At 39.6% G+C, this 26,029-nt stretch overlaps 1 protein-coding gene across 4 annotated transcripts in view; it reads right to left on the bottom strand.

The window, feature by feature from the left end:
- Window positions 1–26,029, bottom strand: part of BRCA2 (BRCA2 DNA repair associated) — an 89,391-nt gene that overhangs the window by 19,807 nt on the left and 43,555 nt on the right. For 2 of the 4 annotated variants that reach the window (XM_054446796.2, XM_054446798.2), the window contains exons 17-22: window positions 21,799–21,969; window positions 20,963–21,317; window positions 14,020–14,175; window positions 13,459–13,603; window positions 7,751–7,872; window positions 30–228 (exon numbers count right to left, since the gene is read on the bottom strand). In XM_054446796.2, coding sequence (XP_054302771.2) covers window positions 30–228; window positions 7,751–7,872; window positions 13,459–13,603; window positions 14,020–14,175; window positions 20,963–21,317; window positions 21,799–21,969 — 1,148 coding nt within the window. Of the gene's footprint in view, window positions 1–29; window positions 229–7,750; window positions 7,873–9,129; window positions 9,194–13,458; window positions 13,604–14,019; window positions 14,176–20,962; window positions 21,318–21,798; window positions 21,970–26,029 lie in introns of those variants that run through there. The other 2 variants (XM_063650745.1, XM_054446797.2) reach the window with 2 other exon arrangements.

Genomic DNA, 26,029 nt, shown 5'->3' with positions numbered 1-26,029 from the left:
TGATAAAAACAAAGCATTTACATACTCACCTGAATCTTTTTCTTTTTTTGAATAGCTTACAATACGCAACTTCCACACGGTTGTGACATCCCTTGATAAACCTTGTTCCTTTTGTTCAGCAGATTCCATGGCCTTCCTGATTTCCAACTGGATCTGAGCTTGTTTCTTATCATTCAACATTTGCCTGTGATTATTCAAGGCTCTTAACTGTTCTTCACTGAAATAACCCTGTGACCATATAAGATATTGGAGTAAAAAGCAATTAAAACAAAAAAGTCTCATCTATTGTAACTGGATGGCTTTAAATGGGACAAATACAACAAAATTAGAGCTCATCTTAAGGGTATGGTTAATGTAATCAGTTTCTCACATAATATTCTCAGGTGCCTCATACTATTAATAATTCTATTTCCCTATGGCAAAAATGATCCTCCAATTATAAATGTACTTTAATAATCATAATCATCACCAACTACATTACAGATGGCTAACATTTGAATGCTCATTATTTTGAGAAATAGATCTACGTGTAGTAAATGTACTAATTCATTTAATCTTCACAACAATCCATGAGGTAGGTAATATCATTGTTTTTGTGTTGTAGGTAAAACTGAGGCACAAAGAACAACTAATTTGCACAAGCCACATAGGTAGCGGTTGGCCCTAGAACCCTCATTCTTAGCCCCGGGAGTATAATTCCATTAACTTTGAAATAGTAGATACAATTTAAAACAGATATGTACTAAACATACTTTTATGTTTGCCTCTACACTTCTGTCCTACTCACTTTAGCAAATTTCTGCTTGTACCTCTTGGGAATCTTACCCAGCGTAACAAAAATAAACAGATAAATCAATAAACAAAATAGGAAATGGAATTTAGACATGTAACATACCAGACTGCTGCTACACTTTAGGATATTATACATCTTAATATCCTAATCTATACCGGGAAGGGAGACTATCTATACTGAAAAGGGAGGCTATCCAATTTGTATCTTATAGAGGTATAGAGATTCTAAATATGCAGGCAGTGTTTAAACAATTTTGTTGTAAAACCTGATTTCAAAAGGCCAACATTCAACATTGTTACTGAAAACAAATTCTAACAGGACTGTTTTAAAAATGGATGCCTATGTTCTCCTCAAAGAATTACAAAGATAACTTTAATAAAGTCAAATCTCATAGACTCATAGGCACTTAGAACCCTAAAGATAACCTACTCTTAGGTTTTCCCTTGATAGAAGGTGGAAATGAGGTCCTAAGAAATAAATATATCACTTGTCCAGTTACAGAGTGGCTGGGCAAGGCCCTACTCCAACTCTTATTCTGCCCCCTTATGTCCAGACAAAAAAATATTGTTAAATTTTGTGGATGAAATTAAAGCTATCTTCATGATGATTCATAGAATGCACAAGCTTCAACAAATAATATTATAAAACATAGAGGCAAATAATTTTTCAAGAAAGAATCATAAAGCCTTCATTTTTAGACCTGCATCAAGTATACTCCCAGGTTTTGAAACTGGACTCACTTCTCACAGGGAGAACCCAAATTGTAACATTTCAGAACAGGAGGGAATTTTACTCAGTACAGCACTGCTTACATTACTGATGAAATATTGTTTATTTTGTAGTCTCACTATTTAAGAAATTTAAGGCTATATTCACAAGATTTATTAAGTCATCAAGTAAATGAAATTAATCAACTAAAAACCAGTAGTTTTGGTAAAATATTTGCTCCTTCCTCCCTAACAAACTAATCTTAGAATTTGAATTTTTTTTTAGATATCTACCTGTCTAAAAATTTAGGAGGTAGCTTAATATATAAAATTAGGTTCTTTTTTTTTTTTTTTTTTGGTTATTGGTATCATTTTATTATTGTCTTCACTGTGGATACATCTCTGCCCCTTCCTACTTCATAATAAGGATAATGAAGCTTAGATGCTTTCTTTTTTTTTTTAAGTTTGATCTTTAAAAAATTTCTTTAATTTTTTTTTTCTGTTTTTTTTTTATTATTATACTTTAAGTTTTAGGGTACATGTGCACAGTGTGCAGGTTAGTTACATATGTATACATGTGCCATGCTGGTGTGCTGCACCCATTAACTCCTCATTTAGCATTAGGTATATCTCCTAATGCTATCCCTCCCTGCTCCCCTCACCCCACAACAGTCCCCAGAGTGTGATGTTCCCCTTCCTGTGTCCATCTGTTCTCATTGTTCAATTCCCATCTATGAGTGAGAACATGCGGTGTTTGGTTTTTTGTCCTTGCGATAGTTTACTGAGAATGATGATTTCCAATTTCATCCATGTCCCTACAAAGGACATGAACTCATCATTTTTTATGGCTGCATAGTATTCCATGGTGTATATGTGCCACATTTTCTTAATCCAGTCTATCATTGTTGGACATTTGGGTTGGTTCCAAGTCTTTGCTATTGTGAATAGTGCTGCAATAAACATTTGTGTGCATGTGTCTTTATAGCAGCATGATTTATAGTCCTTTGGGTATATACCCAGTAATGGGATGGCTGGGTCAAATCGTATTTCTAGTTCTAGATCCTTGAGGAATCGCCACACTGACTTCCACAATGGTTGAACTAGTTTACAGTCCCACCAACAGTGTAAAAGTGTTCCTATTTCTCCACATCCTCTCCAGCACCTGTTGTTTCCTGACTTTTTAATGATTGCCATTCTAACTGGTGTGAGATGGTATCTCATTGTGGTTTTGATTTGCATTTCTCTGATGGCCAGTGATGATGAGCATGTTTTCATGTGTCTTTTAGCTGCATAAATGTCTTCTTTTGAGAAGTGTCTGTTCATATCCTTTGCCCACTTTTTGATGGCGTTGTTTTTTTCTTGTAAATTTGTTGGAGTTCATTGTAGATTCTAGTATTAGCCCTTTGTCAGATGAGTAGGTTGCGAAAATTTTCTCCCATTTTGTAGGTTGCCTGTTCACTCTGATGGTAGTTTCTTTTGCTGTGCAGAAGCTCTTGAGTTTAATTAGATCCTATTTGTCAATTTTGGCTTATGTTGCCATTGCTTTTGGTGTTTTAGACATGAAGTCCTTGCCCATGCCTATGTCCTGAATGGTAATGCCTAGGTTTTCTTCTAGGGTTTTTATGGTTTTAGGTCTAATGTTTAAGTCTTTAATCCATCTTGAATTAATTTTTGTATACGGTGTAAGGAAGGGATCCAGTTTCAGCTTTCTACATATGGCTAGCCAGTCTTCTCAGCACCATTTATTAAATAGGGAATCCTTTCCCCATTGCTTGTTTTTCTCAGGTTTGTCAAAGATCAGATAGTTGTAGATATGCGGCATTATTTCTGAGGGCTCTGTTCTGTTCCATTGATCTATATCTCTGTATTGGTACCAGTACCATGCTGTTTTGGTTACTGTAGCCTTGTAGTATAGCTTGAAGTTAGGTAGTGTGATGCCTCCAGCTTTGTTCTTTTGGCTTAGGATTGACTTGGCGATGTGGGCTCTTTTTTGGTTCCATATGAACTTTAAAGTAGTTTTTTCCAATTCTGTGAAGAAAGTCATCGGTAGCTTGATGGGGATGGCATTGAATCTATAAATTACCTTGGGCAGTATGGCCATTTTCACAATATTGATTCTTCCTACCCATGAGCATGGAATGTTCTTCCATTTGTTTGTATCCTCTTTTATTTCATTGAGCAGTGGTTTGTAGTTCTCCTTGAAGAGGTCCTTCACGTCCCTTGTAAATTGGATTCCTAAGTATTTTATTCTCTTTGAAGCAATTGTGAATGGGAGTTCACTCATGATTTGGCTCTCTGTTTGTCTGTTATTGGTGTATAAGAATGCTTGTGATTTCTATACATTGATTTTGTATCCTGAGACTTTGCTGAAGTTGCTTATCAGCTTAAGGAGATTTTGGGCTAAGACAATGGGGTTTTCTAGATATACAATCATGTCGTCTGCAAACAGGGACAATTTGACTTCCTCTTTTCCTAATTGAATACCCTTTATTTCCTTCTCCTGCCTGATTGCCCTGGCCAGAACTTCCAACACTATGTTGAATAGGAGTGGTGAGAGAGGGCATCCCTGTCTTGTGCCAGTTTTCAAAGGGAATGCTTCCAGTTTTTGCCCATTCAGTATGATATTGGCTGTGGGTTTGTCATAGATAGCTCTTACCATTTTGAGATACGTCCCATCAATACCTAATTTATTGAGAGTTTTTAGCATGAAGGGTTGTTGAATTTTGTCAAAGGCCTTTTCTGCATCTATTGAGATAATCATGTGGTTTTTGTCTTTGGTTCTATTTATACGCTGGATTACATTTATTGACTTGCGTATATTGAACCAGCCTTGCATCCCAGGGATGAAGCCCACTTGATCATGGTGGATAAGCTTTTTGATGTGCTGCTGGATTCGGTTTGCCAGTATTTTATTGAGGATTTTTGCATCAATGTTCATCAAGGATATTGGTCTAAAATTCTCTTTTTTGGTTGTGTCTCTGCCCAGCTCTGGTATCAGGATGATGCTGGCCTCATAAAATGAGTTAGGGAGGATTCTCTGTTTTTCTATTGATTGGAATAGTTTCAGAAGGAATGGTACCAGTTCCTCCTTGTACCTCTGGTAGAATTCGGCTGTGAATCCTTCTGGTCCTGGACTCTTTTTGGTTGGTAAGCTATTGATTATTGCCACAATTTCAGAGCCTGCTATTGGTCTATTGAGAGATTCAACTTTTTCCTGGTTTAGTCTTGGGAGAGTGTATATGTCCAGGAATTTATCCATTTCTTCTAGATTTTCTAGTTTATTTGCGTAGAGGTGTTTGTAGTATTCTCTGATGGCAGTTTGTATTTCTGTGGGATCGGTGGTGATATCCCCTTTATCATTTTTTATTGCATCTATTTGATTCTTCTTTTTCTTTATTAGTCTTGCTAGCAGTCTATCAATTTTGTTGATCCTTTCAAAAAACCAGCTCCTGGATTCATTAATTTTTTGAAGGGTTTTTTGTGTCTCTATTTCCTTCAGTTCTGCTCTGATTTTAGTTATTTCTTGCCTTCTGCTAGCTTTTGAATATGTTTGCTCTTGCTTTTCTAGTTCTTTGAATTGTGATGTTAGGGTGTCAATTTTGGATCTTTCCTGCTTTCTCTTGTGGGCATTTAGTGCTATAAATTTCCCTCTACACACTGCTTTGAATGTGTCCCAGAGATTCTGGTATGTTGTGTCTTTGTTCTCGTTGGTTTCAAAGAACATCTTTATTTCTGCCTTCATTTCGTTATGTACGCAGTAGTCATTCAGGAGCAGGTTGTTCAGTTTCCATGTAGTTGAGCGGTTCTGAGTGAGTTTCTTAATCCTGAGTTCTAGTTTGATTGCACTGTGGTCTGAGAGACAGTTTGTTATAATTTCTGTTCTTTTACATTTGCTGAGGAGAGCTTTACTTCCAACTATGTGGTCAATTTTGGAATAGGTGTGGTGTGGTGCTGAAAAAAATGTATATTCTGTTGATTTGTGGTGGAGAGTTCTGTAGATGTCTATTAGGTCCGCTTGGTGCAGAGCTGAGTTCAATTCCTGGGTATCCTTGTTAACTTTCTGTCTCGTTGATCTGTCTAATGTTGACAGTGGGGTGTTAAAGTCTCCCATTATTATTGTGTGGGAGTCTAAGTCTCTTTGTAGGTCACTCAGGACTTGCTTTATGAATCTGGGTGCTCCTGTGTTGGGTGCATATATATTTAGGATAGTTAGCTCTTCTTGTTGAATTGATCCCTTTACCATTACGTAACGGCCTTCTTTGTCTCTTTTGATCTTTGTTGGTTTAAAGTCTGTTTTATTAGAGACTAGGATTGCAACCCCTGCCTTTTTTTGTTTTCCATTTGCTTGGTAGATCTTCCTCCATCCTTTTATTTTGAGCCTATGTGTGTCTCTGCATGTGAGATGGGTTTCCTGAATACAGCACACATTGACTCTTTATCCAATTTGCCAGTGTGTCTTTTAATTGGAGCATTTAGTCCATTTACATTTAAAGTTAATATTGTTATGTGTGAATCTGATCCTGTCATTATGATGTTAGCTGGTTATTTTGCTCGTTAGTTGATGCAGTTTCTTCCTAGTCTCGATGGTCTTTACATTTTGGCATGATTTTGCAGCGGCTGGTACCGGTTGTGCCTTTCCATGTTTAGTGCTTCCTTCAGGAGCTCTTTTAGGGTAGGCCTGGTGGTGACAAAATCTCTCAGCATTTGCTTGTCTGTAAAGTATTTTATTTCTCCTTCACTTATGAAGCTTAGTTTGGCTGGATATGAAATTCTGGCTTGAAAATTCTTTTCTTTAAGAATGTTGAATATTGGCCCCCACTCTCTTCTGGCTTGTAGAGTTTCTGCCGAGAGATCCGCTGTTAGTCTGATGGGCTTCCCTTTGTGGGTAACCTGACCTTTCTCTCTGGCTGCCCTTAATATTTTTTCCTTCATTTCAACTTTGGTGAATCTAACAATTATGTGTCTTGGAATTGCTCTTCTTGAGGAGTATCTTTGTGGTGTTCTCTGTATTTCCTGAATCTGAATGTTGGCCTGCCTTGCTAGATTGGGGAAGTTCTCCTGGATAATATCCTGCAGAGTGTTTTCCAACTTGGTTCCATTCTCCCCGTCACTTTCAGGTACACCAATCAGATGCAGATTTGGTCTTTTCACATAGTCCCATATTTCTTGGAGGCTTTGTTCGTTTCTTTTTATTCTTTTTTCTCTAAACTTCCCTTCTCGCTTCATTTCATTCATTTCATCTCCCATCACTGATACCCTTTCTTCCAGTTGATCGCATCAGCTCCTGAGGCTTCTGCATTCTTCACGTAGTTCTCGAGCCTTGGCTTTCAGCTCCATCAGCTCCTTTAAGCACTTCTCTGTAGTAACTAACATTTATATGGAACATTTATATAGATTATTTATTTGATCCTAAAACATTTTATGCCCATTTAATAGCTTTTTTTTTTTTTTGAGACGGAGTTTTGCTCTTGTTGTCCAGGCTGGAGTGCAATGGCATGACCTTGGCTCACTGCAACCTCCACCTCCTGGATTCAAGCGATTCTCCTGCCTTAGCCTCCCGAGCAGCTGGGATTACAGGCATGTCTACCACGACTGGTTAATTTTGTATTTTTAGTAGAGACGGGATTTCACCATGTTGGCCAGGCTGGTCATGAACTCCCGACCTCAGGTGATCCTTCCGCCTCAGTCTCCCAAAGTGCTGGGATTACAGGCGTAAGCCACCGCGCCTGGCTAGCTATTTTATTCTCATTTACTTTGCTAATAAAATGAGAGTGCTATGATTCTAAAGCCTACGCTACTTCTAACAGTTTAGTGCTTCTGAAACGTTTCTACCCAAGTACCCTTAGGGTAGAGAATTATCAGGTACACTCCAGGTAGGACTTGAGAAACAGCTAAGAACATGGAAACTAAGCCATTACTTTGAAGATATTTGTTTTATCTTAAAAATAAAAAAGTTTTTTTGCTTCAGAGTACAGGAGGGACAAAAATAAAACAAGTTTTGCCTGCATTTTAAACCAAATTTAATTAATATATAAAATTCTAGAACCCTCCCATCCTCTACTTGGTATATAGTTGAAAAGATACCACCACACTCGTCTGGCACATCACTGAAAATCCCAGAAATGTACACATCCCTTTTGAGAAACGCAGCATTTCAACATACTCCTTCCTGTGATGGCCAGAGAGTCTAAAACAGCTTCTCACCTTGAATAATCATCAAGCCTCATTATATGTCCACTTACTCTCTCACCTCAAGGTAAGCTGGGTCTGCTGCATTCTTCACTGCTTCGTAAAGCTCTGCACCATCTTGCAGAGCACGAACTTGCTGTCTTGTTAGTGCACGTGATGGTAAATATGGTTTTGTTGTGTTTTCTAAGGAAAAAAAGGATTATTAATTCACTAAACTGTAAATTTAAAAGCAACTAAAACTAAATAACCAAGCATGAAACACCCAAAGAAGGGAGATTTAAAAATAAGAAACTATATATCTGCTAAAAGTTTTTCTTTTTCTTTTTTTTTTTTTGAGACAGGGTCTCACTCTGTCACCCAAGCTGGGAGTGCAGTGGTGTGATCTCGGCTCATTGCAACCTCTGTCTCCTGGGTTCAAGTGGTTCTCCTGCCTCAGCCTCCCGAGTAGCTGGGATTAGAGGCATATCCAACATGCCCGGCTAATTTTTGCATTTTTGGTAGAGACAGAGTTTCACCATATTGGTCAGGCTGGTCTCAAACTCCTGACCTCAAGTGATCCACCACCTTGGACTCCCAAACTGTTGGGATTATAGATGTGATCCATGACACCTGGCCTAAGTTTTCCAGGAAATTTTGAAAGTAGTGTACTCATGGTTAAAAAAAAAAAAAGTCATACAGAGTTTAATTACAGTAATATGTGAGTTAAGCATAGGTATATTTGTTTTAATGTATTTTACTTCACTGAGTTTCATAGATACTGCATTTTTTTAAAAACACAAATTGAAGGTTTGTGGAAACTATGTTGAGCAAGCCTACCGGTGACATTTTCACAACAGTATGTGCTCACTTCATGTCTCTGTCACAGAGCTCTGACAGAGATGTATAGATTGATTAATGTTATTTTCATGACTCCTAACACAATATCCATTTTGTGGCCCACGGATCATGGAGTCATTTCAACTTTCAAGTCTTATTATTTAAGAAACATGTCTTGCTGGGCGCGGTGGCTTACACCTATAATCCCAGCACTTTGGGAGGCCGAGGTGGGTGGATCACCTGAGGTCCGGAGTTCGTGACCAGCCTGACCAACATGGTGAAACCCCATCTCTACTAAAAATACAAAATTAGCCGGGCATGGTGGCGCATGCTTGTAAGCCTAGCTACTCCGGAGGCTGAGGCAGAATTGCTTGAACCTGGGAGGCAGAGGTTGCTGTGAGCCGAGATTGCGCCATTGCACTCCAGCCTGGGCAACAAGAGCGAAACTCCATCTCAAAAAAAAAAAAGAAACATGTCTTATAAAGAATAGCTGCCATAGTGATTTCTCTGATAGATATGGGTAAAGTGAATTGAAAACCTCCCAGAAAGGATTCACCATTCTAAATACCATTAAGAACATTAGTGTTTCATGGGAAGTCAAAATATCAACATTAACAAGTTTACCAGAAGTTGATTCCAACCCTCATGGATGACTTTGGGGGATTCAAGACTTCAGTGGAGGAAGTAACTGCATATGTGGTGGAAATAGCAAGAGAACTAGAATTAGAAGTAAAGCCTGAAGATGTGACTGAATTACTGCAATGTCACAATAAAACTTAAATGATGAGGAGCTTCATACAATTTGGCTCTGTGTGCTCACCCAAATCTCATCTTGAACGGTAATCCTCACATGTCGAGGGACGGACCTGGTGGGAGGTGACTGGATCATGGGGGAAGTTTCTCCCATGCTGTTTCATGATAATGAGGGAGTTCTCATGAGATCTGATGGCTTAAAAGTGAGAGTTCTCCCTGTACTCTCTTTCCTGCCACCTTGTGAAGAAAGGTATTTGCTTCTCCTTCATCTTCCACTATGATTGTAAGTTTCCTGAGGCCTCCCCAGCCATGTGGAACTGTAAATCAATTAAACCTTTTTCTTTTACAAATTAATTACTCAGTCTCACGTATTTTTTATAGCAGTATGAGGATGAACTAATACAGAGAATTGTTACCAGGAGTGGGGGACTGCTATAACGATGACCTGAAAATGTGGAAGTGACTTTGGAACTAGATAACAGGCAGAGATTGGAAAAGTTTGGAGGGCTCAGAAGAAGACAGGAAGATGTGGGAAAGTCTAGAACTCCCTAGAGACCTGTTGAATGGTTTTAACCAAAATTCTGACAGTGATATGGACAATGAAGTCCAGCCTGAGGTGGTCTCAGATGGAGATGAGGATCTTATTGGGAACTGGAGCAAAGGTCACTTTTGCTATGCTTTAGAGCAAAGAGACTAGTGGCATTTTGCCCCTGCGCTAGAGATCTGTGGAATGTTGAACTTCAGAGAGATGATTTGGGGTATCCTGTGGAAGAAATTTCTAAGCAGCAAAGTGTTCAAGGTGTGATGTTGCTTTTTCTAGAAACACACAGTCATACATGTTCACAGAGATGGTTTAAAATTGGAACTTATAATTAAAAGAGAAGCAGAGCATAAAAGTTTGGAAAATCTGCAGCCTAACCATGAAGTAGAAAAGAAAAATCCATTTCCCGGGAAAGAATTCAAGCCAGCTGCAGAAGTTTGCGTAAGTAACAAGGAGACAAACGTTAATAGCCAAAGCAATGGAGACAGTGTCTCCAAGGCATGTCAGAGATCTCCGCAGCAGACCCTTCTATCACAGGCCTTGAGGCCTAGGAGGGAAAAATGGTTTTGTGGGCTGTGCCCAAGGCCCCACTGCTCTGTGCAGCCATGGGACATGGCAACTTGTGTTCCACTTGCTCCAGCTCCAGCCATTGATAAAAAGGGCCAAGGTACAGATCAGGCCATTGCTTGAGAGGGTGCAAGCCCTAAGCCTTGGTGGCCTCCATGTGATGTTGGGCCTGTGGGTATGCAGAAGATAAGAGTTGAGCTGTGGGAGCCTCTGCCTAGATTTCAGAGGATGTATGGAAGTGCCAGGATGTCCACACAGAAGTCTGCTGCGGGGGCAGAGCCCTCATAGAGAACCTCTGTTAGTGCAGTATGGGAGGAAAACCAGGAGGGAAACTGGGAGGGAAATACGGGGTTGGAGCCACCTCCCACAGTCCTCAGTGGGGAATTGCCTAGTGGAGCTGTAAGAAGAGGGCCATCATCCCCCACTGACAGCCCGCACTGTGCAGCTGTCACTCAATGGCAACCCATGAAAGCAGCTGCAGGGGCTGTAGCCTGAAGAGCCAAAGGGGCAGAGCTGCCCAAGGCCGTGGGAGCCCACCCCTTATATCAGCATGCCCTGGATGTGAGACATGGAGTCAAAGGAGATTTTAGAGCTTTAATGACTGGCCTGGGTGCGGTGGCTCACTTGAGGCTAGGAATTATTTTTATTATTATTTTTTATTTTTTTTTTTGAGACAGAGTCTTGCTTTGTTGCCCAGGCTAGAGTGCAGTGGTGTGATTTTGGCTCACTGCAATCTCTGCTTCCCGGGTTCAAGCAATTCTCCTGCCTCAGCCTCTGGGGTAGCTGGGATTACAGATGCATGCCACCACGCCCAGCTAATTTTTGTATTTTTCATAGAAACAGGGTTTCACCATGTTGGCCATGTTGGCCAGGCTGGTCTTGAACTCCTGACCTTGTGATCTGCCCACTTCAGCCTCCCAAAGTGCTGGGATTACAGGCATGAGATACCACACCCAGCGAGGCTAGAAGTTTTAAGACCAGCCTGGCCAACATGGCGAAACCCCATCTCTACTAAAAATACAAAAATTAGCTGGGTATGGTGGTGCACACCTGTAATCCCAGCTACTTGGGAGGCTGAGGCATGAGAATTGCTTGAAACAGGAGGTGGAGGTTGCAGTGAGCCAGTATCTCTCCACTGCACTCTAGCCTGGACAACAGAGCAAGACCCTGTCTCAAAAAAAAAAAAAGATTCAATGATTGCCTGGCTAGGTTTCGGACTTGCATGGGGACTGTGGCCCCTTTGTTTTGGCCAATTTCTCCCACTTGAGATGGGAACATTTACCCAATGCCTGTACCCCCATTGCATCTTGGAAGTAACGAATTTGCTTTTGATTTTACAGGCTCATAGGTGGAAGAGATTTGTCTTGTCTCAGATGAAGACTTTGGATTTGAACTTTTGAGTTAATGCTGGAATTAGTTAAGACTTTCGGGGACTGTTAGGAAGGCATGATTGGTTTTGAAATGTGAAAAGGACATGAGATTTGGGAGGGTCCAGGGCAGAATGATATGGTTTGGCTCTGTGTCCCTACCCAAATCTCATCTCAAATTGTAATCCCCATGTGTTGAGGGAAAGACCTGGTGCGAGGTGATTGGATCATGGGGGTGGTTTCCCCAATGCTATTCTTGTGCTAGTGAGGGAGTTCTTATGAGATCTGATGGCTTACAAGTGGCAGTTTCCCCTGCACTCTCTCTTCTGCCACCTTATGAAAAAGGTACTTGCTTCTCCTTTGCCTTCTGCCATGATTGTAAGTTTCCTGAGGCCTCCTCAGCCATGTGGAACTGTGAGTCAATTAAGCTTCTTTCTTTTAGAAATTACCCAGTCTCAGGTATTCTTTATAGCAGTGTGAGAACAGATTACTACAGAGCTGCTTCTTATGGATGAGCAAAGAAAGTAGTTTCTTGAGAAGGAATCTAGTCCTGGTGAAGGTGCTGTGAATATTGTTGAAATGACAACAAAGGATTTAGAATATTACATAATATTCTGATAAAGCAGAGTTTGATAGAATTGACTCCAATTATGAAAGCAGTTCTACTATGGATAAAATGCTATCAAACAGCATTGCATGCTACAGAGAAATCTTTCATGAAAGGAAAAGCCAATCAATGTTGCAAATGCCATTGTCTTATTTTAAGAAATTGCCACAACTGCCCCAACCTTCAGCAACTACCACTCTGATCATTCAGCAGGCATCAACATCGAGGAAAGATCCTCCACCAGCAAAAATATTACAACTCACTGAAGGCTCAGATGATCATTAGCATTTTTTAGCAATAAAGTGTATTAAGGTATGTGCATTGTTTTTTTTAGATACAATGCTACTACACATTTAAGAGATTATGCTGTAGTGTAAACATTACTTTTGTATGCTCTGGGAAACCAAAATATTCATGTGATTTTCTCTACTGTAATATTTGCTTTATTGCGGTGGTCTAGAATCAAATCCACAGTATCTCTGAGGTATGCCTGTGAATGATTTCATATTCACTTACTGATGAAAATAGTATGATCTAGTGATAATTTTAAGCAAATAAAATATAAGGAGCAATATTTCTGCAGATAACTATAGAACTATAAGTTCTATAGGACATGTAACTTATAGTTCTATAGGACATGTAAATTACATGTCCTATGGAACATGTTACATCTATATAAATCATCAGGAAATGCAGAAAAACATAAAATCTCCAGCAACAACAAAAGGGAGATATGAAAAAATAAAATTTATGTCATATAAACATAAAAACACCATGATTTTTAATATTAAAATTGACACCACAATAGGTCCTAGTTCCAGGCATAATAACACATGAAAGCTAATAACTACAATAACAAAAATGCAAAAGTCACATAATATAGGTAAGAATTCAGGAAAAATATTACAAATGGCTTAGGGAAAAATAATCTGATATTTCTGTCCCTTGTTGCTATTCTTTGTCTAATACCAAAAAAGAATACCCTAGATACTAAAAAATAAAGTCAATTTACTACTCAAAATAAAAACAATTTACTCATTAAAAATGTTAAATTGAAAGTCTCTAAAACTTTGTTCTCATATTAGAAATAAAAATGTGTACCATATAACTCATTTTACCTTCATGTTCTTCAAATTCCTCCTGAAATTTGGTGAATAAGGCTTCTAGTCTCTTTTGTTGGGCCTCCACATATTTTGCTGCTTCCTTTTCTTCCTCCCTTTCATTGCGAAATATGTATAATCCAGATGATGTCTTCTCCATCCACTGTAATAATGTGTTACACACACCAAAAAAGTCATATATATAACATTCAAGTTAATTGTATCAGGCCAGGCACAGTGGCTCACACCTGTAATCCCAGAACTTTGGGAGGCTGAGGTTAGTGGATCACCTGAGGTCAGGAGTTTGAGATCAGCCTGACCAACGTGATGAAACCCCTTCTCTACCAAAAATACAAAATTAGCCGGGTGTGGTGGCGCATGCCTGTAATCTCAGCTACTTGAGAGGCTGAGGCAGGAGAATCACTTGAACCTGGGAGGTGGAGGTTGCAGTGAACCAAGATCACGCCATTGCACTCCAGCCTGGGCAAGAGACTGAAACTCCATCTCAAACAAACAAACAAACAAATTAATTGTATCAAAAGAAAGAAATATATGGTAAGTTTCAAGAATATATCATACCTGTATAGGGTATGCTCTTTGAATAATTACATCAACACAACCAACATTTCCTCCATCACTGAAAAGTGATGATAAGGGCAGAGGAAAAGGTCTAGGGTCAGGAAAGAATCCAAGTTTGGTATACCAGCAAGCAGGCCGAGTACTGTTAGCAGAAATCTGGACAAATTAATAAATATATTGATTTAGTAGTTAAATATGTATTCAATTCTATTACAGATATCATAAGAGTTTTCATTTTTCTAGAACTGCCTTAAAAATATTCACTTTAAAAAGTCTTAGGAAGATTAGTAAGACAGTAAATAAGTAAAAAACTGTATAAAAGTGAAAATATTTTCAAAATATAGTACTTCTCAAATGTATTGTTTATACTGCTACAAGTTCTTAATGCTATTTAAATGTTTCTGTTAGAAAACAGATAAAAGGAACTTCAATTTAAACATAATAGTTTAAAATACACTTATTTACCCAAGCTTCCTCAAAAAACCTACATGGACAAAGGCAACTAGAGAGAATAGGAAATGAGGTATCACCAAAATTTTGGAAGCTAAGAATTTGTGGAACAAGTAAATGACAAAGCAGCCTGAGAATGATTATGGCTAATACAAAGAGCAAATATTCATCGAACACTTACTAAGGTATCTGGCATGGTGTTAAGCACTTTATGTATATTAACAATTAATCTTTGGCCAGGCAAGGTGGCTCATGCCTATAATCCCAACACTTTGGGAGGCCGAGGCAGGCATATCACCTGAGGTCAGGAGTTCGAGACCACCCTGGCCAACATGGTGAAAACCCGTCTCTACTAAAAATAAAAAAAGTAGCCAGGTGAGGTGGTGGGCGCCTGTAATCCCAGCTACTCGGGAGGCTGAGGCAGGAGAACTGCTTGAACCCGGGAGGCAGAGGGTGCAGTGAGCCGAGATTGTGCCACTGCACTCCAGCCTGGGGGACAGAGCGTGCCTCCGTCTACAAAAAACAAACAAACAAATTATCTTCACAATAATCTGAAGACTCATCTCCATTTTACAGATGATGATAAAACTAAAGTATATGAGAAACTACACAACTTGCCCAAGGTTATTCAGCCACCAAACTTGTTGTAAGGAGTTAATGTGAAACAAAATAATTAAAGGAAAACATTCAGAAATTGGAGGCAACAGGTACCTGTGAAGGCAGGAGCATATGGTGGGGCTGAAAATAGGAAGAAATGGTTGACATTTTGTACAAATGTAGTTGAAACACCAGATTTTCTTTCCTATCCCAAGTAGCCAGGTGGCTGTCCCTCCCTCATACTAAAAAAGAACCCAGGACCCTATTCTTGCTGCAGCATTAAAAAAAAAAAATGCAGGAGACTTTATTTTCTGGAGGGCTGAACCATACATATCGTGGGCTCTGGAATACTGAGCAGATGCAGCCAGGGTGGGGGTGAGATGCTATTATTGAAAACAAAACTGGGCCGGGCGCTGTGGCTCACACCTGTAATCCCAACACTTTGGGAGGCCGAGGCGGGTGGATCACAAGGTCAGGAGTTCGAGACCAGCCTGGCCAAGATGGTGAAACCCCGTCTCTACTAAAAATAAAAAATTAGCTTGGCGTGGTGGCAGGCACCTGTAGTCCCAGCTACTCGCGAGGCTGAGGCAGAAGAATTCCTTGAACCTGGGAGGCGGAGGTTGCAGTGAGCCGAGATCGCACCACTGCACTCTAGCCTGGGTGACAGAGTGAGACTCCATCTCAAAAAAAAAACAAAAAACAAAAAACAAAAAACAAAAAAAAAACTGAAATAAAATTCTTACATTGACAATGAGTCTCCCTATTAATTTCCTTACTCTGCTCAGCTCTCAGAACAGTCACTGATATTTGAGGGTCTCCTAATTAAAAACTAAATCACTACATTACTACCCTATGAGCTGACAAGCCTCACCTCACATACAACTTCTGGATCAGTCAATGATCACCATTGAGGAAAGCCTCCAACCTGAGAGACTCAAATAGACAAAGGTTTTCATTAAAAAAAAAAAAAAAAATGCAGGGAGCAGAAAAAACGAAAATGAAAATAAAACATTAATCATTAGCTTTAGAAAGATGAGAAGATACTGTATCTATGAAATAAGAACTGAATGTCACAAAAAAAAGAAAAACATTTAGGGAATAATAAAGGTCTCTTGAAAGTTATGTTGGTAGACACAAATTCACTTTAAGAACTAGAAGAAAAGGGCTGGGTGCAGTGGCTCAAGCCTGTAATCCCAGCACTTTGGGAGGCCAAGGCGGGCGGATCACGAGGCCAGGAGTTCAACACCAGCGTACCCAACATAGTGAAACCCTGTCTCTACTAAAAATACAAAAAAATTAGTCAGGTGTGGTGGTGGGTGCCTACAATCCCAGCTACTTAGGAGGCTGAGGCAGGAGAATCGCTTGAATCCAGGAGGTGGAGGTTGCAGTGAGCCAAGATCGTGCCACTGCACTCCGGCCTGGGCGACAGCACGAGACTCCGTCTCAAAAAAAAAAAAAAAAGAATGAGAAGAAAAGACAACCCTAATTTGAGGGTTGCGAAATGGTTATATTTTAATTCCATTATTCCTTATTTGTTGAAACATTTTTACGAACAGAAACTTCCCCTCATCTACTTGAGGGTCCCAAAATATAGATCATATAAGAGAAAAAAGATAAATGCTTGATTTTTTTCTTTTACCTAGTTTTTGTTGTTTTTCTGAGGCTGGGTCTGGCTCTGTCACCCAGGCTGAAGTGCAGTAGCACGATCTCAACTCACTGCAACCTCTGCCTCCTGGGCTCAGGTCATCCTCCCACCACGGCCTCTCAAGTAGCTGGGACTACAGGCACACGCCACCACACCTGGTTAATTTTTGTATTTTTTGTAGAGATGGGGTTTTGTCATGTTGCCCAGGCTGGTCTCATACTCCTGAGTACAAGCCATCTGCCCACCTCAGCCTCCCAAAGTACTGCAATTACACGAATGAGCCACTGTGCCTGGGCTTTAGTTTTTAAAACAATCAGAGTAGAAGTATCATTTGTTATGAATTTCAATTTTTTGCTGTTATTATCCCTTTTTTTTTTTTTTTTTTGAGATGGAGTCTCGCTCTGTCACCCAGGCTAGAGTGCAGTGGCGCAATCTCGGCTCACTGCAACCTCCGCTTCCTGGGTGCAAGCAATTCTCCCTGCCTCAGCCTCCTAAGTAGCTGGGATTACAGACCCCCGCCCCCAGGCCTACCTAATTTTTGTATTTTTTAGTAGAGATGGGGTTTCACCATGTTGGCCAGGCTGGTCTCGAACTCCTGACCCCAAGTGATCTGCCCGCCTCGGCCTCCCAAAATCTTGGGATTACAGGTGTGGGCCACCGTGCCCAGCCTGTTATTATCCTTTCTGATGCTCAAATTATTATATCTCTGATCAGTAAGAATCTATTCTATTATACTCCTAAGTCCTTTTGACATGACACTAGTACTGTTTGAAGTTTAGTTTTTTTCTGGTATGTCAAGACTTTCCAGATTCATATATTTCCTCCCCTGAATCTGGAATAAGCCATTTCTTCAAGACACCTTGCATCCTTTTAAGAGAAAATGGTACTTAGAAAACAGTCTGAGAGCTAGGGATACTCACTACTACTGGATTGTTCCTTTTTTTTTTTTTTGTTCTTTTTGATAGATGAAACCAATAAGCATGTTTTTTTTTTTTTTTCTTTGAGACAGAGTCTCACTTTGTCGCCCAGGCTGGAGTGCAGTGGTGCGACCTTGGCTCACTGCAACCTCTATGTCCCAGGTTCAAGTGATTCTCCCACCTCAGCCTCCACAGTAGCTGGGACTATAGGAGCACGCCATCATGCCTGGCTAAGTTTTATATTTTTAGTAGAGATGGGGTTTCACCATGTTGGCCAGGCTGGTCTTGAACTCCTGACCTCAAGTGATCCATTCACCTTGGCCTCTCAAAGTGCTGGGATTATAGGTGTGAGCCATTGTGCCCAGCCAGCATGTATTTTTTAAAGATAATATAGATCTTGAGTTCATAATGATATTTCCAATACAAATGCAGAACCACAAGTTTTCTTTTACTTCAATCTCACATCTGCACCTTTCTCTGATAAAAAGATCCCTGTTCTCTATAATCATATAATTACATACAACAAATATACATAAAAGAGTATACACATACAACACACTTCACATCCACTGTAACTTCAGAATAGAAATACCAACACTACCACCAACAATATGATTACTAACAATAGCTTAAGATTTTGTTTCATTTTATACTTGTTGTTGCTATTGTTGTTCTTGGGGTATATACCACTAGGGACATAAAACATTTTTTAAGTTACTTGAAATACTTTCTTGGTATGATTATGCTCTAATTGAAAATACATTTAAGTTCTTTGCTTTCATTTGACTTTCTAAATTTTTAGGAACTGCTTTTTTTGTATTTTGTTACAAAATTATGTAAAAATATTTAAAGACAAATCTATAAAACATGGCATATTAATAAAAAGAATTAGAAGAAAAAATTAAAAACCATCCCAGAAGTTAGAATAAAAAAAGACAATTAAATAGAAAGTAGGAGAAAAGACAAGAAAATTAGAGGAACAATATAGGAGGCCTAGTGTCCAAACATCAGGAGTTCCAGAAAAAACTAGAGAAAAAAATGGAGGGAAATTATAAAAGAACCACTTAAAGAAAATTTTCCAGAACTCAATGAAGGACTATGTGTTTCTAGAGTAAGTGCCAGTAAGCATCCGGGCCAAGAATTAAAGGAAAAAAAAAGTTAAAAAAAAAAAAAAAGACACCAAAGTACATTACTGTGAAATTTAAATAATGACAAAACAGGCTGGGCGTGGTGGCTCACGCCCGTAATCCCAACACTTTGGGAGGCTGAGGCAGGTGGATCGCCTGAGGTCAGGATGAGACCAGCCTGGCCAATATGGTGAAACCCCATCTCTACTAAAAACACAAAATTTGGCTGGGTGTGGTGGCAGGCACCTGTAATCCCAGCTACTCAGGAGGCTGAGACAGCAGAATCACTTGAACCTGAGAGGCGGAGGTTGCAGTGAGCAGAAATCACGCCATTGCACTCTAGCCTGGGCAACAAGAGCGAGACTTTGTCTCAAAAATAAATAAATAAATAAATAAAAATAAAGACAAAACTATCTTAACTTCTTAAAACCAGAGCACATAATGAATGACTGAAGATAAAAACAGCACCGCAGGCCAGGTGCAGTGGTTCATCCCTGTAATCCCAGCACTCTGGGAGGCTGAAGCGTGAGGACCGTTTGAGCCTAGAAGTTCAAGACCAGCCTAGGCAACATAGGGAGACCTCCTCTGTACAAAATAAAACACTCCAAGCCTAGGTAACAGAGTGAGACATTGTCTCAAAAAAAAAAAAAAAAGAATGCACTGAAATTAGCAGGAGCTATGCTAAAGAAGATAAAAGAAATGTTTTAAAAATTCTGAAGAAATTATTTCAACCTAGAATTCTATATCCAGCCAACCTTACCCTAAGATATCAAAAAGCTTGCATGCTCCTTTTCATAACAAGCCCTGAGAGTTGTGGGCCCTTAAAATTGGGGGAAAAATTCTAGAAAGATGATATGGAAACCAGGAAATGGGGTTTCTAACACAGAAAAGAGGTAAGACTAATTTACAGAATGAGAGCTGTATGGCACACATAGAAAATGAGCACTTCAGAATGGAGTAAGAATATGAAGAGGTCCAGGGGTTCTCCAAGAAACAGAAATGGAACCAACGGAGAAATTTTAACATATTGGGCAGGATTTTTATAGCTCCCGTGTAAGGACACAGAAAATTAAGAGAAATGAAAAGGACAGTTAATAATTTCATGGAAAGCAGTAAGCTGTAAAGAAAGGAAATGTGATCATAGTATATTAGGTATTAAATTGCAAAAAATATTTTTCAGTCATTATAATGTATACACTGAATACAGATTTCACTAAAAATCATGCCGTATTAGTAGAGGGAAGATAGGGAAGAGGGTAGAGAGTAAGAGAATGAAATCCTCATTTTCTGTAGCAGGAAGTTAATGGTTGCTGTCTAAACTGAAAAGAGAAAGAAGACGGCAGTACAAGCTAAAAAATAGTCAAACGGACTGGAAACGATTGCCACTTGGGACCATGAATGAGGATGGGGAGGGTTGTGCTAGCAACTGGTTTGGGTCATATGTCTTATATTACTTGAGTTTCCAAATTATGCACATGCATTGATTTGATAAAAAAAAAAAAAAAAAAAACAAGAAAATGAAAGCCACTGCAAGCTTGATATTCTAAGCAACATAAAACAAAAGACTGTTTCAGCTTGATGGAATGCTTTCAGTAAAAAGCAATCAATCCAACATGGAACTAATGCCAAACAAAATATATCTTTACCTTAAAAATGTTTAATTTATAAAACGTTCTCTTTAGAGTGATCCAGAATACCACAGAAGTAAATTCTCTGCAAGGTTACCTCTTCAGTGAATCTGAATGTACAATATTATTGGTAATTTCAGATAGCAATACTGCAGACCATTCAATATGACAAAGTCCTGTTATGTAGTTTAAAATCTACATAGAGATGAAAAGTGTATCTATTACATATTTGAAAAGTACTAAAATATAATTCTCTAATCCAGAGTGGAATAGGGATCTGATCAAAGCAAAGCTATGAGAACAAGAGGGCAGCAAGCTACAGATACCAAAATCAAATGGTGCAAATTTATTTTGCTTTTTAATTGGAAATGCATTATTTAAGCTCAGGAAAGATCTCTGGCCCTCCCAAAAACTGCACAAAAACTTTAACTGTCTGAAGAATATGCTTTTTATACTAAAATTATCAGTACATTTAAGAAATTGAGCATCCTTAGTAAGCATTTAAAATTTAAATGTAAAACTTCTAGAATTTAACTGAATCAGTGATTGATTTTTTACCAAGAGTGCAAATTAATTTACCTTTAACATAAGAGATTCTGGGGCTTCAAGAGGTGTACAGGCATCAGGAGAGCCCACCAGTTCTGCTCCATGAAGAATAATCTTCTGACCAACTGTCAGTCTGCCATTCTTTAAGACAGCTAAGAGGGGAGGATCTAACTGGGCCTTAACAGCATACCACCCATCTGTAAGTTCAATAATGGCCACTTTTTGGGTATCTGCGCTACTAGTTTTATTGCTAGAAGTTTCAGATATATTTGCGCTCAATGAAATTATGTCAGAAACACAGAGAACAAGTGTTTTTGCAGCTGTGTCATCCCTTTCCATTATCTTTTTTATAGCCGATCTTCTGCTTCTATCAATTTCCATATCATATCTAAAAGTGAAAACAAAAATGCATATTTTAGGAAGTGTGACTCTAGAATTCCACTGTTTAAACAAGTCACTGAATAACTGAGAATAAAAACTGAATTTATCTAAGAAATACTGAGAATTTAAAATTTTGTAGCTAGCAATATAGTTTCATATTGTTAAAATATGAATTCTTTTTAAAAAGCCAAAAATAAAATGCAAAAATACTTTATTAGCAATCCCCAAATAGTGGATCAAATTAGTAACTCATATTCTTCTCATACATCAAGAGGTTAAGGAGGGGGTGGGGAAAGACGGAAGCAAGCAATGCATGAATATGTGATCTCTTAAATGGGGGCTAGGGATGACAGGAGAACAGCAGTGTGGGATGGCAACTGTCACTGACAACTGGCTTGTGCAACATTTTGACATGGAAGTCACAGACTACACAGAAACCTTAACCATACTGTAGTATATGATTACGTAATGTAATGCTTTAAACTTGCCTGTATTTTAGTTGAAGAAGCACCCTTTCTGGGCTTAGGCATCTATTAGCAAATTCCGTAGGAAAGGCACATTCCATAGCTGCCAGTTTCCATATGATCCATCTATAGTGATTATAAACCCAAATTCTAGAAATAAGCTTTGGATCCACACCTGGAGTGTCACACAGAGCCCTGAACAAATAAAGGTAGAATATTATCATAAAAACCACATAGGATGATACTGAATTCAACAACTACGACTATTCTCTGTACAAAAACTACACTGTTCAAGAACGTTGTTTTTATGAGTTCATATGATGTACAATATAATTTCAGAAAATTATTTGACATGTATCCAAGTATCATATTGATAAAAACTTCACTTGCTGAGCATGGTGGCTCATGCCTATACTCCCAGCATTTTGGGAAGCTGAGGCAGGAGGATTGCTTGAGGCCAGGAGTTTGAGACCAGCCTAGGCAACATAGTGAGACCCCCACATCTCTACAAAAAATAATAAAAAAAATCAGCCAAGAGTGGTAGCTCACATCTGTGGTCCCAGCTACTTGGGAAGCTGTGGTGGGAGGACTGCTTGAGCCCAGGAGGTTAAGGCTGCAGTGAGCCATGATAGTGCCGCTGCACTCCAGCCTGGACAACAGAGTGAGACCCTATCTCAAAATAAAAAAACAAAACAAAAAATTCCACTTAACAGTCAACAGAATGATTTCAACTCATATTTGTTCCTGAAAAATGAGATCCTTGATTCTAAATAATTATATTTTAGATTATTTTTCTTATGAAAGAGATTGTTTTTAGAAATCACACCTGAGAACTGCCGTTCTTAGTCTTGGTGCTCTCCTTGATCCTGTCCCCTCTGTTCTCAAATCTCTAACTCCTCCTTTCTCATTCATACTCTTAGCACTAAGACAACAGAAGTAATCAAAAGAGAACTTCGATAAGCTCCCGCCCTCATATCTATCCACTCACAGCATCTGTATCCCTACACTTTGCCCTCTTCCAAGCATCTGCATCCTTACACTTTGCCCTCTTCTACCATTTGTGCACTAGCTCCTACCCCTTGCTGCCTACAAGGCCAACGATCAGGAAATGCCTCCTCTCTCTCCTGCATCATCTATTTTTTTCCTCTCTACTGAACGATGTGAATCAGCATAAGAAGTGGTTTTTTCTACCTTAAAACAAGCCAAAACTAAGACTCTTTGATCCTACTTCCTCTCCAAGCAATGTCCCTCTCTCTGCTTCTTTTTGGCAACTCCCAAAAGAATCGACTGTATTCTGTGTCTCCAATTCCTCCTCTTCAACTGCTCTTTAATTGCATTCTAATCAGGATATCACTCCACCAATCTATTGAGCTATTTTTAATATCGTTAGTAATGTCTTCTGCAGTGCTAAATCCAGCAGCCAATCTCAGTCCTCATCTTACTTTACCTATTAGAAGCAGCTTCCACAGCTGGTTATTTTCTATTCCCTAAAATTCCATCTTCACTTGGAATGCAACACCCCATTCTGCATTTATTCCTAACTTTCTGGCTGCTCTTTCTCAGTCTCTTTTTCATGGCCTTCAAGTCCATCTATATGCCGATGACTTGTGAATTGATTTCTTTGGCCTATATTTTACCTGTGTATAGACTTCCATATCCAACTGCCTACCTAACATCTCCACTTGGCTGTCTACTATTACATCTCAAGCTTCAAATGTCCAAAACCAAACTCTCCATTTCCCTCCATCTTTGGTCTTCTCAATTCTGGTAGTTACACATAACTCTATCCTTCCAGCTGCTAAGGCCAAAATCTTTACAGCCATTCTTATTCTCCTCCTCTCTCATGTTTTATATCTAATTCTTGAGCAACTCCTAATGGTGCCACTTTCAAAATACCCCAGAGTCCAACTACTTTCCACCAATTCCACTGCCACTTCCCTGGTCCAAGCAACCACCTCTCACATGTATTTCTGCAATAGCTTAAGTGGTCTCTGTGCGTCCATCCTTGCCCCTCTCCTCAACAAACAGCCAGAATTATTTTTTTCAAAAATAAGTCACATCAGGCTGGACACAGTGGCTCACACCTGTAATTCCAGCACTTTGGGAGGCCGAGGAGGGTGGATCCTGAGGTCAGGAGTTTGAGACCAACCTGGCCAACATGGTGAAACCCTGTCTCTACTAAAAATACAAAAATCAGCCGGGCGTGGTGGTGCACGCCTGTAGTCCCAGCTACTCGGGAGGCTGAGGCAGGAGAATTGCTTGAACCTGGGAGGTGGAAGCTGCAGTGAGCTAGATTGCGCCACTGTACTCCAGCCTGAGCAACAGAGTGAGACTGTCTCAAAGAAAAGTCAGATCATGTTACCCTTTAAGCCTTCCAGTGGTTTATTCAGTAAAAATCGTGCAGAGTAAAAGGTAAGGGTCTTATGAAGGTCTATGAGGTCTTCCCTTTGTATCTCATCTACTACTACTCTTCTCCTGCCCACTCTACTCCAGTTGCACTAACTTCCTGTCCCTCAAATACTTCCAGCATGCTCCCCTCTTAGAGGCTGGGGGTCTTTTGCTAGGATAGTCCTATGCTCCCTCCTTTTACTTTAGGTCATTTATCAAATGTAGCTGACTCAGTGAAGCCTTCCTAACTACTTATTAGATTAAAAATCGCATCTCCTTGCCCAACTTTCTCTGCCACCTTTCCAGTTTTATCTATCTTTATAGTATGTATCTTCTTCTAACATACTATACAATTCACTTATATTTCAATATTTTCTATGCATTCCACACCCACTAGAATGTATGACTCATCAGGGCAGGGACTTTTTTGTTTTCCTTTATTATCCCTAGTACCCAGAATAGTACCTGGCACACAGCAAGTGCTCAATAGAGATTTGCTGAATTATCAGAAAAAACTAACGAGAACTTCCACATTCCCACTTAGACTACAGGGCAATCGTTCTTAACTTCTACCTTATGCAGTCTATTTAGTACGAGAAAATAATACAACCGTTTAACCAACTTTTCTTACTGGAATCTATAAGCAGATGTTTGTTATGTAAGATACGCAAGACGCAAACAATATTTCTGTTTTTAAAAGTTAAAACAAAATTCAGGAAAAAAAGTTTTATCACTTTTCCAAAGCTATAAATTTTGGAAAGATGTACAGAAATTTAAAGATAAGGATGCTGAGGAAATAAATCCCATCTTTTGCCACTGGCATAATCTAATATATCTCTGATAACAAAAAGCTTTAAATTATGTTTCTGTAAAAACTACAATAAAAAGAGGTTATGTAGTTTCTAAACTGTTGCTGTTTTAGGGCTCTGAGATTTTCTAGTTATTAGGCATTATTGATATTCAAATATTTCCGTTTAACTTTTAGTGTTTATTTACATTTTGTATCCATTAAAATATATAATGAAAGAAAACATGAAGTAAGTGTGTGTCAGGGCAGGAATCTACCATAAGACCATTTCAAATTTAACTTCCCTTTTTTTTTTTTCTTGAGACGGAGTCTCACTCTGTCGCCTAGGCTGCAGTGCAGTGGTGCGATTTCGGCTCACTGCAACCTCCGCCTCTGGGTTCAAACGATTCTCCTGCCTCGGCCTCCCAAGTAAGGGGGATTGCAGGCGCGTGCTACCACGCCCAGCTAATTTTCGTATTTTTAGTAGAGATAGGGTCTCGCCATGTTGGCCAGGCTGGTTTCAAATTCCTGACCTCAGGTGATCTGCCCACCTCAACCTCCCAAAGTGCTGGGATTATTAGGTGTGAGCCACCGCACCTGGCCTTTTTGAAACAGGGTCTTGCTCTGTCGCCCAGGCTGGAGTGCAGTGGCGTGATCTTGGCTCACTGCAACCTCCACCTACTTGGGCTCAAATGATTCTCCTGCCTCAGCCTCCCGAGTAGCTGGGATTACTGGTGTGCATCACCACACCTGGCTAATTTTTGTACTTTTAGTAGAGCTGCGGTTTCACCATGTTGGCCAGGCTGGTCTCGAACTCCTGACCCTCAGGTAATTGGCCCACCTTGGCCTCCCGAAGTGTTGGGACTACAGGCGTGAGCCACCGCGTCTGGCTGGGCTAATTTTTTAATTTGTTTGTAGAGATGGGTTTTCACCGTGTTGCCCAGGCTGGTCTCAAACTCCTGTGCTCAAGAGATCTGCCCACCTCAGCCTCCCAAAGTGCTGGGATTACAGGCATGAGCTACCATGCCTGGCCCTCAAATTTAACTTTTTTTTTTGAGATGGAGTCTCACTCTTATCGCC

Source organism: Pongo pygmaeus, chromosome 14 (assembly GCF_028885625.2).
Source record: "Pongo pygmaeus isolate AG05252 chromosome 14, NHGRI_mPonPyg2-v2.0_pri, whole genome shotgun sequence".
NCBI lineage: Eukaryota > Metazoa > Chordata > Mammalia > Primates > Hominidae > Pongo > Pongo pygmaeus.
The sequence above is the reverse complement of the archived record's forward strand: the minus strand, read 5'-3'. Positions and strand labels throughout refer to the sequence as shown.